The following is a 14,002-nucleotide window of genomic DNA, read 5'->3' as shown; positions in this document are numbered from 1 at the left end:
TGGCATCATTGAGGACCTTTAAGGTTGCAGTGACACATCCATAACCTGAGCGGAAACCAGATTGCATTCCAGAGAGAATATTATAGACATCAAGAAAGCCAGTCAGGTGATTATTTATAGTTTTTCCAACACTTTTGATAAACAGGGCAAGATAGAAATAGGCCTATAACAGTTAGGATCATCTTGATCTCCCCCTTTAAATAAAGGACGAATCGTGGCTGCCTTCCAAGAAATGGGAACCTCCCCAGAGAGAAGAGGCTGGTTAAAAAGGTCAGAGATAGGCTTGGCGATGATGGGGGCAGCAACCTTAAAGAAGAAAGGGTCTAAACCATCTGACCCAGATGTTTTTTTGGGGACAAGTTTAAGCAGCTCCTTTAGCACCTCGGACTCAGTGACCGCCTGCAAGGAGAAACTTTGTAGTGGGGCAGGGGAAAATGAGGGAGGAGTATCGGGGTTAGTCGCATTAGAAGGGGGTGGGAGATGAGGAAATGTTGGACGGGCAAGGAGGCATGGCTGAGTCAAATAAGAATCCTGACTTAATGAAGTGGTGATTAAAGAGCTCAGCCATGTGCTTCTTGTCAGTAACAACCACATCATCAACTTTAAGGGACATGGGCAGCTGTGAGGAGGGTTTATTCTACAGTTTTCCAGAACTTCTTGGGGTTAGACCCACAGAGAGAGAACTGCTCCTTAAAGTAACTAACTTTGGCCGTCCTTGACAGCCGTGATAGCTGTAGTTGGATTGTGGAAGCTTTGATGAAACTGCATATGAAAACAAATTAGGAAAATACTGCTACTAGCTTCTACCTACTAGCTTCTCTCTGTCTTTCTTTCTCCTATTCCTCTGTTTATCTATCTGTCTGTCTGTCTCTCTGTCGGTCTTTTTCTCTCCTGGTTCTCTGTCTTTCTCTCTCATATTCCTCTGTTTATCTGTCTATCTGTCTCTCTCTGCCTCTCTCTCTCTCCGTCTGTCTGTCTCGCTCTCTCTTTTGGCTGTGTGTTAATGCAACACCATGTTTCAAATTACACTCACCTCCCTCTCTCCTCCCCCTCTCCTCCCATCTCTCCACCCCTCTCCAGGCCAACCTGCCCCTGCTGCAGAGGGAGTTGCTCCACTGTGCACGTGCGGCCAAGCAGACCCCAGCCCAGTACCTATCCCAACACGAGCACCTCCTACTCAGCACCACTCTGGCCTCGCCCCCCGACTCCTCAGAACTGCTGCTGGAGCCCAGCGAGAGAGAGAGAAACACGACAGTTAAGAGACACAGTCCTAACAGGTAGCTAGCTATGTTCAGTAGAGATACAGACAGTTTAGAGACACAGTCCTAACAGGTAGCTATGTTCAGTAGAGATACAGACAGTTTAGAGACAGTCTTAACAGCTAGCTATGTTCAGTAGATACAGACAGTTTAGAGACAGTCTTAACAGGTAGGTAGCTATGTTCAGTAGAGATACAGACAGTTTAGAGACAGTCTTAACAGGTAGCTATGTTCAGTAGAGATACAGACAGTTTAGAGACAGTCCTAACAGGTAGCTAGCTATGTTCAGTAGAGATACAGACAGTTTAGAGACAGTCTTAACAGGTAGCTATGTTCAGTAGAGATACAGACAGTTTAGAGACAGTCTTAACAGGTAGCTATGTTCAGTAGAGATACAGACAGTTTAGAGACAGTCTTAACAGGTAGCTATGTTCAGTAGAGATACAGACAGTTTAGAGACAGTCTTAACAGCTAGCTATGTTCAGTAGAAATACAGACAGTTTAGAGACAGTACTAACAGGTAGCTAGCTATGTTCAGTAGAGATACAGACAGTTTAGAGACAGTCCTAACAGGTAGCTAGCTATGTTCAGTAGAGATACAGACAGTTTAGAGACACAGTCCAAACAGGTAGCTACGTTCAGTAGAAATACAAACAGACAGTTAAGAGACACAGTCCTAACAATTTGGCGGCAGTCACCTAGACCAATGGTTTTCGAACCTCTCCTTGGGATCCCCAGACATTTTACAACTGACAGAGACATGTACACATACACAACTGCCAAAATACGTCAATGCCCTCATCTACTCACTCCCACTCTAACACCATCCCTCACCCTTTCCTCTCCTCTCATCCATCACCCTGTCCTCTCCTCTCTCATCCCCCACCCTGTCCTCTCCTCTCTCATCCCCCACCCTGTCCTCTCCTCTCTCATCCCTCTGCCTGTCCTCTCCTCTCTCATCCATCACCCTTTCCTCTCCTCTCATCCATCACCCTGTCCTCTCCTATCTCATCCCCCACCCTGTCCTCTCCTCTCTCATCCCCCACCCTGTCCTCTCCTCTCTCATCCCCCACCCTGTCCTCTCCTCTCTCATCCCCCACCCTGTCCTCTCCTCTCTCATCCCTCTGCCTGTCCTCTCCTCTCTCATCCCCCACCCTGTCCTCTCCTCTCTCATCCCTCTGCCTGTCCTCTCCTATCTCATCCCCCACCCTGTCCTCTCCTCTCTCATCCCCCACCATGTCCTCTCCTCTCTCATCCCTCTGCCTGTCCTCTCCTCTCTCATCCCCCACCCTGTCCTCTCCTCTCTCATCCCCCACCCTGTCCTCTCCTCTCTCATCCCCCACCCTGTCCTCTCCTCTCTCATCCATCATCCTGTCCTCTCCTCTCTCATCCCCCACCCTGTCCTCTCCTCTCTCATCCATCATCCTGTCCTCTCCTCTCTCATCCATCACCCTGTCCTCTCTGTCATCCCTCACCCTGTCCTCTCCTCTCTCATCCCTCTCTCCTGCAGGGGAAAAGAGAACGGCTTCCACGAGCGCCCCCCTGCCCCCCTGGAGCCCCCGGCTAAGCGCATCTGCACCATCAGCCCGGCGCCCCGCCATAGCCCGGCCAACCCACTGCCCCTCAGCGCTCAGCTGCACCCCACGCCGCCCCCTCTGCAGCACTACGCCCTTGAGGACATCAGCGCCCCCCATCTGCTGCACCGAGAGAGCAGCCACCGGATACTGGAGCTCCGCGAGCTCAAGGACAGGCCTAGACTACCTGGTAAATAGTTCATACAGACACAGAGACACAAATACATATGGTACATCGTTTTAAAATTACATTTTTTTATATTACATATTGAGACCAAGGCCTCTTTTACAAGTGAGCCCTGCACACAATCATACAAATTCACAGCATTTACAATTTCAACGCAATAAAAACATACAATATTTACAAGCAATTTAAGAAAGACAAAGCGAGAGAGAGACCACACACCTACTGCACTGTTAAAGTTACAGGATACTGGAGCTATGGGAGCTAGCTACCTAGTGGTACACAGGAACACATACACACACATACATATATATACACACACAGACACACACACACACACATACACACACACACACATACACACACACACACACAGATATAGCTGGGCTCCTTAATTCTCTGACATTCAACCCTCTGATGTTTTCCATAACACATAACCAGCCAACACTGAGGTTCCCTCATAAAACAGAACTCTCTCACCAACCAACACTGAGGTTCCCTCATAAAACATAACTCTCTCACCAACCAACACTGAGGTTCCCTCATAAAACAGAACTCTCTCACCAACCAACACTGAGGTTCCCTCGTTAAACAGAACTCTCTCACCAACCAACACTGAGGTTCCCTCGTTAAACAGAACTCTTTCACAAACCAACACTGAGGTTCCCTCATGAAACAGAACTCTCTTACCAACCAACAGAGGTTATCTCATAAAACAGAACTCTTACCAACCAACACTGAGGTTCCCTCATAAAACAGAACTCTCTCACTCACACACAAACAGCCTATAGTACGGTCGATATGAACGCTGCTAATGGGTGGTCTCTGTGTGTGTGTGTGTGCGTGCGGACGCGCGTGTGTGTGTGGACATGCACAGCTAAGTGTATAGAAGCTCTCAGAAGATCATAAATCTATGGGCCCACATGTGTTTAGACAGTGTGCCCAACTACCCAGGAAGTAGAGTACCTTTGAGTCTCTATGGAGAGAGAGAGGATTGTATCTAGTTCATTGTAGATCTGCGTGCCATCTGGTCCTTGTCAATGGCCAGATGGGACGCAGATATACGCACAAGGTAGACGCACACATGCACGCACATGCACACACACATAAACACAGATGCAAACATGCATGCACACACACACACACACACACACACACACTATTCATCCCCCCCACTACATACAGTGCCCTAAGGAAACGACAGTAGTGTTGAAGCTGAAGCAAGGAAGGCAGTCAAAAAATACATCCTAAGGAATAAGGTTTTGAAGTGTCTGTCCTATATCTATATATAAGAAAGCACAGGAAATATTGTCGGTTTTTTTTGGACACATATTTAACCCCTTATTTATTTTGCCACAAAACTACCTCCATACTCCATTTGTTTGTATGGATGGTTTACCTTCAGATGAAGGTTTAATATCTATATATATCTCCATACTTCCATTTTGTTTGTTGGGGTTACCGTCAGATTAAATAAACAGAGAACACCATCGTGTTTACGAGAGTCTCCCCTTTCCATAGAATGGTCATAATAGTTTTTAGACCAAACCATTCGGACGCTACAGACGTTTTTGTTAAAAGACCAATTTTCAGGATGTCTCATGGTCTGACATGGTCCAATGCAGAAGGGTGACATCGGAGGATGTGGTGGATTGAGACGCAGTCCATGCAATATATCTAGCTTAAATTGACAGATTATGATGGGGATTTTTATATTATGTTACTTAGATTGACACACATGTGACTCAATAGACTCTTAATGATTAAAGTAGAAGATGGGTGTTGTTTAAAGCAGAGAAGGGGCATTATTTAAAGCAGAGAAGGGGTGTTGTTTAAAGCAGAGAAGGGGTGTTGTTTAAAGCAGAGAAGGGGTGTTGTTTAAAGCAGAGAAGGGGTGTTGTTTAAAGCAGAGAAGGAACGTTGTTTAAAGTAGAGAAGGGGTGTTGTTTAAAGCAGAGAAGGGGTGTTGTTTAAAGCAGAGAAGGGGTGTTGTTTAAAGCAGAGAAGGGGTGTTGTTTAAAGCAGAGAAGGGGCCTTGTTTAAAGTAGAGAAGGGGTGTTGTTTAAAGCAGAGAAGGGGTGTTGTTTAAAGCAGAGAAGGGGTGTTGTTTAAAGCAGAGAAGGGGCGTTGTTTAAAGCAGAGAAGGAGCATTGTTTAAAGCAGAGAAGGGGTGTTGTTTAAAGCAGAGAAGGGGCCTTGTTTAAAGCCGAGAAGGGGCATTGTTCTTAGCCGAGAAGGGGTGTTGTTTAAAGTAGAGAAGGGGCGTTGTTTAAAGCAGAGAAGGGGCGTTGTTTAAAGCCGAGAAGGGGCATTGTTCTTAGCCGAGAAGGGGTGTTGTTTAAAGCAGAGAAGGGGCATTGTTTAAAGCAGAGAAGGGGTGTTGTTTAAAGCAGAGCCTGACTGATATGGGATTTTTGGATCCGATACGATTCCAATTGTAGAGTAGAACTCTTCACAGATAAAAATATTGCCAGATATATCTGTTATTATAGCTGGAATGAAATCCCTTTTCCTGTATGGATTGGGCTTAAAACAGCCTTGCTAAAATACTCAGAAAGATGATTTCTTAAATTTGAGGAAAGAACATTTTAGGAGCACTGGAAAGACAATCTGTCTTAGTCTAGTGAAAGGAGGATAAACTGCACTGATTCTAGCAAAACAATTGCCTAGGCTCTGAAGACTGAGCTAACTCATGCTAGCCAGCTGGAAAACAACAATATAGGACACATTTTCAATGTATTGGTATTTAGCTATCGTTTCATCGATTATAGGGCTGTAGCCACAGAATTCTGGTAGTTATCACTTGAAAGGAAAAATAATAAAAAAATTCACCGCTGGCGCAGCGCTACCTCTCGCCCCAAACGTTGCCTCAGTGAGCGGTCCTTACTATCTGTGATCCTTGGGATGTCCATACCCCATTGAAGTTGACATTTAATATAGTTACGGTAAGGGTTAAGGTTTGGGTTAGGTAAGGGTTATGGGTAGGGTTTAGCGGGGTTTAGCCTATGGATGCCCCAAGGATCCCGGATAGCACTATCCTTCGGTGAACTGCGTCAAGTATTCTCATACAGTTAGTTAGCTGGCTAGCTAGCTACAACTCACCATGGAAATGGGGCGGCGAAACATGAATTTGGACCCTGACAAGTGACAACCCGTACATCAAAACGCATCTATGAAGAGCTACTTTGTAACCTGCTATGTTTTTTTGTGTATCTGAAAACATTTGAATGAGAGTTTGAGAAAAACCCTTCGCAAAGAGCAAATATAACACACCAGATTTCGCGGGCTTCACTAAAGCCAAAGGACTGTAACGTTACCACGGAGTTGAACGGTTTTAGCACGTCACGTACTTTACATTTGGGCATAGCATCCATTGTTTGTCACGACACCCAACACCCTACCATGACACTTTACCTAACAGTATATGGCCAGCATGGGCGCAACTTTGGTTTCTGCGGAATATGAGTCAACCCACACATCACTACTGCACCAAACATCTTCGTTAGATGTAAAATTGCGCGACTAAGATCTCCTCAACAAAAACTTCTAAATGAATGACAGATTTCTTGAGTTACCTGAGATTCATTCTGACTATTTTGAGGAACTGTATACTGCTACGGTGTCTCAAGATGGACAAATTGTCGCTGTTTTCTTGTTTTTCAAGCAAAGGTCTTTTTTAAGGACGTATTCGAGCACACTGGTTCGGCTAGGCGGCAGCCGATCCGAAGCATGTGGAATGCTTGAGTGTGTGTATCTGTCTTTTTAGGTTGTGTAATGTGTGTATTTGTCTCTGAGTGTTTGCGTGTGTGCCCCCACCCCCAGCTCCTCCTAACCAGAGCGGGTGTCAGCTCCACTTAGCCAGGGGGCATCTGTGTTTAGAAGTGGGCCTGCTCCACTCAGCCCGAGCGGCTCCCCGCTGGTATGCTGCTAGCTCCAGACCAGGGGGAGGGAAAGGCCCACTCCTCCCCGACAGTTACCCAGCCAGGGGAACCCAATGGAGGGCAGAGATGAGGGGAGGAGAGTGGTGGTGGTTTTACACTGACAGCTGACCTCCAGATGTGGGGTCTCAGCGCTACTGCATGCTGTGGCTGGGCCGGAGTCTGGTTCTCATCAAAAGGCCTTTCTCTTTCTGTCTTTTAGTCTCTCTCTCTTTCTGTCTTTTAATCTCTCTCTCTCTTTCTCTACCTTTCATCCCCCCTCTCTGTTTTTTCCATCCTTTTACTCTTTCCTTGTTTTTACGACCCTCCACTTGTCTTCAGTAGGATACATCTATTTTTCTCTCTATCGCTTTGTCTTTTCCAACTGTCTTCATTTTCTCCCTTCTCTCCTTTGAGTCTGCTACTCTTTTTCTTTCTCTTGTGTTAAAGGGAGCGAGATGGTAAAGCCCATCTTGTCACTAAGCTATGATCATGACATGGAATACTGTTGTGAAATCTGACCATCCACTGCTTCATTGTGGCATAACTATTATGATTATGATTCAAGTTAATAGACTTTCAAATCCAATTGTATTGGTCACATGCACATATTTAGCAGATGTTATTGTAAAGTAAATAGGATGGTATTAAGAAATATTGAAATATTAGAATGAGCAATGTCGGAGTCCGGAGTATAAATATATACAGTGCCTTCGGAAAGTATTCAGGCCCCTTGACTTTTTCCAAATTTTGTTACATTACAGCCTTAATCTAAAATGGATAAAATCCTCACCAATCTACACACAATACCCCGTAATGACAAAGCAACATTTTTGCTAATTTATAAAAAATAAAAACAGAAATACCTTATTTACATAAGTATTCAGACCCTTTGCTATGAGACTCGAAATTGAGCTCAGGTGCATCCTATTTCCATTGATCATCCTTGATGTTTCTACAACTTGATTGGAGTCCAGCTGTAGTCAGTGTAATTGATTGGACATGATTTGGAAAGGCACACACCTGTCTATATAAGGTCACACAGTTGACAGTGCATGTCAGCAAAAACCAAGGCATGAGGTTGAAGGAATTGAGGAAATAGAGCTCAAAGACAGGATTGTGTCGAGGCACAGATCTGGGGAAGGGTAACAAAATATTTCTGCAGCGTTGAAGTTCCCCAAGAACACAGTGGCCTCCATCATTCTTAAATGGAAGAAGTTTGTAATCACCAAGACTCTTCCTATAGCTGGTCTCCCGGTCAAACTGAGCAATTGGGGTAGAAGGGCCTTGGTCAGGAAGGTGACCAAGTACCCGATGGTCACTCTGACAAAGCTCTAGAGTTCCTCTGTGGAGATGGGAGAACCTTCCAGAAGGACAACCATCTCTGCAGCACTCCACCAATCAGGCCTTTATGGTAGACTGGCCAGACGGACGCCACTCCTCAGTAAAAGGCACATGACAGCACACTTGGAGTTTGCCAAAAGGCACCTAAAGACTCTCAGACCATGGGGAAGAATATTCTCTGGTCTGATGAAACCAAGATTGAACTCTTTGTCCTGAATGCTGAGCGTCACGTCTGGAGGATACCTGGCACCATCCCTACGGTGAAGCATGGTGGTGGCAGCATCATGCTGTGGGGATGTTTTTCAGTGGCAGGGACTGGGGGACTAGTCAGGGTCGAGGCAAAGATGAACGGAGCCTTCCAACAGGACAACGACCTTAAGAACACCGCAGGAGTGGCTTCGAGACAAGTCTCTGAATATCCTTGAGTGGCCCAGCCAGAGTCCAGACTTGAACCCGATCAAACATCTCTGGAGAGACCGGAAAATAGCAGTGCAGCAACGTTCCCCATCCAACCTGACAGAGCTCTAGAAGATCTGCAGAGAAGAATGGGAGAAACTCCCCAAATACAGGTGTGCCAAGCTTGTAGCGTCATATCCAAGAAGACTCGAGGCTGTAATCGCTGCAAAAGGTGCTTCAACAAAGTACTGAGTAAAGGGTCTGAATACTTATGTAAATGTGGTATTTCAGTTTATTTTATGTGATAAATTAGCAAAAAATCAAAACTGTTTTTGCTTTGTCATTATGGGGTATTGTGTGTAGATTGATGAAGGGGAAAAATTATTTAATACATTATAGAAATGTAGAATTGTTTTATTTTACCTTTATTTAACTTGGCAAGTCAGTTAAGAACAAATTCTTATTTTCAATGACGGCCTAGGAACAGTGGGTTAACTGCCTTGTTCAGGGGCAGAACGACAGATTTGTACCTTGTCAGCTCGGTTACTAGTCCAACGCTCTAACCACTAGGCTACCCTGCCGCCCCAAGGCTGTAACCTAACAAAGTGGAAAAAGTCAAGGGGTCTGAATACTTTCCAAAGGCACTATATATATATAGTGTGTGTGTATGTATGGGATCTATAGACCCCCTCTTCTCTCTACCTCACTTCCTGTGATAGTAATTTGTTATGATGGATTCTGTAACATTACGTTCCTCTTTAATTTGTCTCGTCTTTCTAATCAGGCACTAACGGGGGTTACCGCGAGGAGCCCGTGGACCACAGGTTGACAGACAGAGAGTGGGCCGACGAGTGGAGGCATCTGGATCATGTAAGTACTGCTGCTGACAGCAGCCGTCGCTGCCAACTACTGGCACTACTAGTGTTGTAGCAACTCTTAATGTCTGGTGGAGCCATCAAGGCTTTGTCACACTTGGTGTCCTGTTCACAGTGGCAGACTTTTGTTTAAGGCCATTTGCTGTCAACATTAGAGAGCCATGCATTGACTTGTGTGGCGATTGACTGCCCAAAGTAGGAGTCCTACCCAATGAAATGAAGCAATGATATCCACTAAGTGTACAAAACATTATGAACACCTGCTTTTTCTATGACATAGACTGACCATGTGAATCCAGGTGAAACTATGATCCCTTATTGATGTCACTTGTTAAATCCACTTCAATCAGTGTAAATGAAGGGGGGGGGACAAGTTGAAGACACATTTTTTAACCTTGAGACAATTGAGACATGGATTGTGTATGTGCCATTCAGAGGGTGAATGGGTAAGACAAAAGATTGAACTGCCTCTGAACGGGGTATGGTAGTAGGTGCCAGGTACACCGGTTTGAGTAAAGAACTGCAGCGCTGCTGGGGTTTTCACGCTCAACAGATCAAATCAAATTTTATTGGTCACATACACATGTTTAGCAGATGTTATTGCGGGTGCTGCGAAATGCTTATAAACATTTTCTGGGCTAATAATGTAAGAAATAATACATTTTTTTAAAAATACTGCAAAGTTTCCCAAGAACTAGAAGCACGGCAGCCCTCTCTGTCAGCACCAAGAATGCTCCACCACCCAAAGGACATCCAGCCAACTTGATACAACTGTGAGAAGCATTGGAGTCAACATGGGCCAGCATCCTTGTGGAACACTTTCGACACTTTGTAGCGTTCATGCCTCGACCAATTGAGTCTATTCTGAGGGCAAAAGTGGGGTGCAACTCAATATTAGGAAGGTGTTTTTAATGTTTTGTTTTGTATAAAGCAAATGTTTTTATATATATATATCTCTCATTCTCGGCAATATGTGTTGAGACTCATCATGTACTCAGACTAAGACAATTATAAACCAAATCATTGTTACTGGCCATGCATGTATCTGCAGAAATGTGCTATTAATATTTAGTTGCACAGTATCTGAGCAGTTTTAAAAGGAAAAACAATTAAGAATCCTAATTGAATTTCCTCTAAATGTCTCTTCTTCCCTCTCTCGCTCTCTCCTCTCCCTCTTGTCTCCCTCTCGTCTCTCCCTCTCCCTCTCTCTCGTCTCTTTCTACCTCTCCCTCTCATCTCCTAGGTGTTGAACTGCATTGTTGAGATGGTGGAGAAGACGCGGCGGTCGGTGGCTGTGCTGCGGCGCTGTCAGGAGTCGGACCGTGAGGAGCTCAACTACTGGAGGCGGCGCTCCAGCGAGCAGGAAGACCCCCGCAAGGGAGGGGCCGCCACCGTGCCCACCCCCTTCTCCAAGACCCACAGCCCCCGCACAGCAGCGGTGCCCGCCCCCTTCTCCAAGACCCACAGCCCCCACACAACCGAGGGACTCAGCAGTGGTGGGTGGTATTTTATCTTTACAGTATAACTCTTATGATATCAAACTGTGGATGAGAAGTTAAGTTCATTTCTCACCTTAGGATTTGTCCTTTTATATAGATTTGTTGATCAGGTGTGTATCTTGTCATATGTGAGTCCTGTTGAATCAATCAAGGGATAAGTGATAGCAATTAGTAGTCCCCTTGATGGTGAGCTGCTGAACTGAAGCAACTGCCACCAGCTACTGAGCCCTCACATAGTCACCTAATAGGCTGCCATCTTGTGTTCATCTGCAGAACTACATCCATCAACACTACTACTGAGACATTTAGATCTTATACATACAGGACGCTTCCCAAATGGTGCCCTATTCCCTATGAAATGCAATGCAGTTGACGGGGTTCCATAGGGTTCTGGTCAACAGTAGTGCACTATGTAGGGAATAGGGTGCCATTTGGGATGCAAGCACAGCCTTGCTGGCAGTGTTTATCTCTCAGCGCTCGTCTCTCCGGGGCTCATGCTGCCCCGTGGCCCCCAGACAGGTGTCAGCGCTGCTCTGTCCAGATCGGCCACAGAAGGCCGTCCTGTAAGACCCAAATCTGGCTGCCCACAGCCCAGCCGGAGCGCCATCTGTGTGCTCAGCAGTGTGCCTGGCCACAGTGTACACAGCCCAAATGCAGCCTGGGCACCACAGAACTTGGGCATGGGCACCAGGTATTGAGCAGTATAGAGACAGACAGAGAAGAGAGGGAGAGAAAACAGAGGGATGAAGAGAGAGAGAACAGACAGTATGTAGCTACAGCTTGGTTGTTGGCCCCTCTGTGCTAGCCATTGTACTCACTTTTCAAGCTGCCTGGCTATTCAGTTCAGTTGGACAACTGGGAAAGTTTTAATTTGGTGGGGCTAGCTATTGAGGGAGATTGTGTATTTTAAGTAAATAGAGGATGATGCTAATCTAATTCTCTCCCCTCTCTCTCTCTTCTCTCTCTTCTCTCTCTTCTTTCCATGCCACAGAATCCCAGAGAGACTTTGCGCCGCGACCAGGCTCGGGCTACGTGCCTGATGAGATCTGGAGAAAAGCTGGTAAGGCCTTGTACAACAGTGGTGTGTGTTTACTTGCTTGTCTGTGCGTGTCTGTGCCTGTGTGTGTGTGTGTGTGTGTGTGCCTGTCTGTCTGTGTGTGTGCCTGTCTGTGTGTGTGTGTCTGTGTGTGTGCGCGTGTCTGCGCATGTGTGTGAGGCTGTGTGTGTGTGTGTTCTTCTTCTCTCTCCCTCCTCTCTCTCATTCTCTCTATAACACTCATTAAAAAACATTATTTAACAATATTTTATGCAAAGATCTCTTACAAAATCTCTACTATAACCTGAACGTACCACAACAATATAACCCGCCCCCCTTCTTTCCCACACAGAGGAGGCGGTGAACGAGGTGAAACGCCAGGCCATGGACGAGGTCCAGAAAGCAGTGGCCGAGGCAGAGCACAAGGCCTTTGAGATGATCGCGTCCGAGCGGGCCAAGATGGAGAAGACACTGTCCGAGGCCAAGAGGAAGGCCACAGAGGACGCCATCCAGGTCATCAATGAGCAGGAGGACTCAAGCGAGGTATGGAGGATATATTAGTAGATAAGTACATCGCTGTATACACACATACTGTGAAGTGAGAGTCATAGTGAGAGTCATAGTGAGAGTCATAGTGAGAGTCATAGTGAGCACATATGAATAATAGTCAAAGCTGCAGGACATGTAGAGACACTACTGTGGTATTTACCTACTACTCCCCCAGTATACTTAACTCTGTCCCTGCCCCACACACACACAATTCTCCTATTAGTGAACTTAACTCTCTCCCCCTGCACGTAGTTTACACTACACATACACAGACGTGCATAGCCATAGTATATAATTTAGTTCTACTAAACTCTCCATCTCCCTCTCTCTCTCCCCCTCAGTGTTGCTGGAACTGTGGTCGCAAGGCCAGCGAGACGTGCAGCGGCTGTAATGCGGCGCGCTACTGCGGCTCCTTCTGCCAGCACAAGGACTGGGAGCGCCACCACCTCATCTGCAGCCCCGGCCTGCAGACCCAGCCCAAGCCCGTGTCCGCCATCACAGCTGCCAGGGCCGCTGCAGCCGCCGCCGCTGTTACCGCAGGAGCCAAGGCTCCCGAGAGCGTACCAACCACTGCCAGCCCCGAGGGGGAGAAGGGGTCGGTCGCCTCTCGTTCCTCCACCCCATCCACTCCCACATTAGTGCTAGAGACCAACGGGCAGTAAAAGCCAGGACTAGAACCAGTGATACTGGCTCTCAAGATGGCCTCCCTTCCCAGTTTCCTTCCATTCTGTTGTTCCTGACTGTTTAAATGGACACCAGGACCGTATGCCCCAAAATGGCTTCCTTTCTTTGTTTCCCGTTCCTCTTGAACTGCTGACGGTGAAAGGTGCTGGTTTCCATTGTTCCATCGTTTGGCTGTCACCCGTCGGCTATCTTTAGGTTAGCGTTTGGCTCTTCAGGTTCTAAAGGCATCTAGGTTAGCAGTTGGCTATTTAGGTTCTAAAGGTATCTTTAAGTTAGCGGTTGCAAGGGGGAGGAGACAAGGGAAGAAAGCTGTTTTTAAGACTTGACCCTCAGCTCTGGACACCAACCTTAATTTAGCCAAGGAAGTGACATCATGGACAGGAAGTGATGTCACAGACATTGAGTGAGCGGAGGAGGAAATGAGGTCACTGATGTCACCAGTCATGTTACACAGAAAGAGGACAGATTGGGAGGGGTTTGCTTTGGTAATGGTGGGCAGAAGACAGACTCATCTGCTTTGGGACTTGGAGGATCCATCTTCAACAGTTGGACAAATAGACAATCTACCTGACAGATGGACACTTGTTTCGCTTCATCCAAAATCTCAATCCCCAGTAGAGTTGAGACAACTGAGGACGGACTTCAGACCCAGCTTTTTTTAAAGGGGACAGTGGGGGGGGTGGGG

At 46.4% G+C, this 14,002-nt stretch overlaps 1 protein-coding gene across 8 annotated transcripts in view; it reads left to right on the top strand.

Moving 5' to 3' along the window:
• Nucleotides 1–13,774, top strand: part of LOC115150113 (protein CBFA2T2) — a 65,623-nt gene extending 51,849 nt beyond the window's left edge. For all 8 annotated transcript variants that reach the window (XM_029693049.1, XM_029693052.1, XM_029693050.1 and 5 more), the window contains 7 exons: nucleotides 1,081–1,277; nucleotides 2,770–3,023; nucleotides 9,459–9,544; nucleotides 10,793–11,045; nucleotides 12,040–12,108; nucleotides 12,437–12,627; nucleotides 12,975–13,774. In XM_029693049.1, the coding sequence (XP_029548909.1) occupies nucleotides 1,081–1,277; nucleotides 2,770–3,023; nucleotides 9,459–9,544; nucleotides 10,793–11,045; nucleotides 12,040–12,108; nucleotides 12,437–12,627; nucleotides 12,975–13,295 (1,371 nt within the window). In that variant the 3' untranslated portion in view covers nucleotides 13,296–13,774. The remainder of the gene's footprint in view (nucleotides 1–1,080; nucleotides 1,278–2,769; nucleotides 3,024–9,458; nucleotides 9,545–10,792; nucleotides 11,046–12,039; nucleotides 12,109–12,436; nucleotides 12,628–12,974) is intronic.
• Nucleotides 13,775–14,002: the final 228 nt, after the last annotated feature.

Source organism: Salmo trutta, chromosome 16 (assembly GCF_901001165.1).
Source record: "Salmo trutta chromosome 16, fSalTru1.1, whole genome shotgun sequence".
In the NCBI taxonomy this organism is placed as follows: domain Eukaryota; kingdom Metazoa; phylum Chordata; class Actinopteri; order Salmoniformes; family Salmonidae; genus Salmo; species Salmo trutta.
Note: the sequence above shows the minus strand (reverse complement) of the source record. Positions and strands in the feature narration are given on the sequence as shown.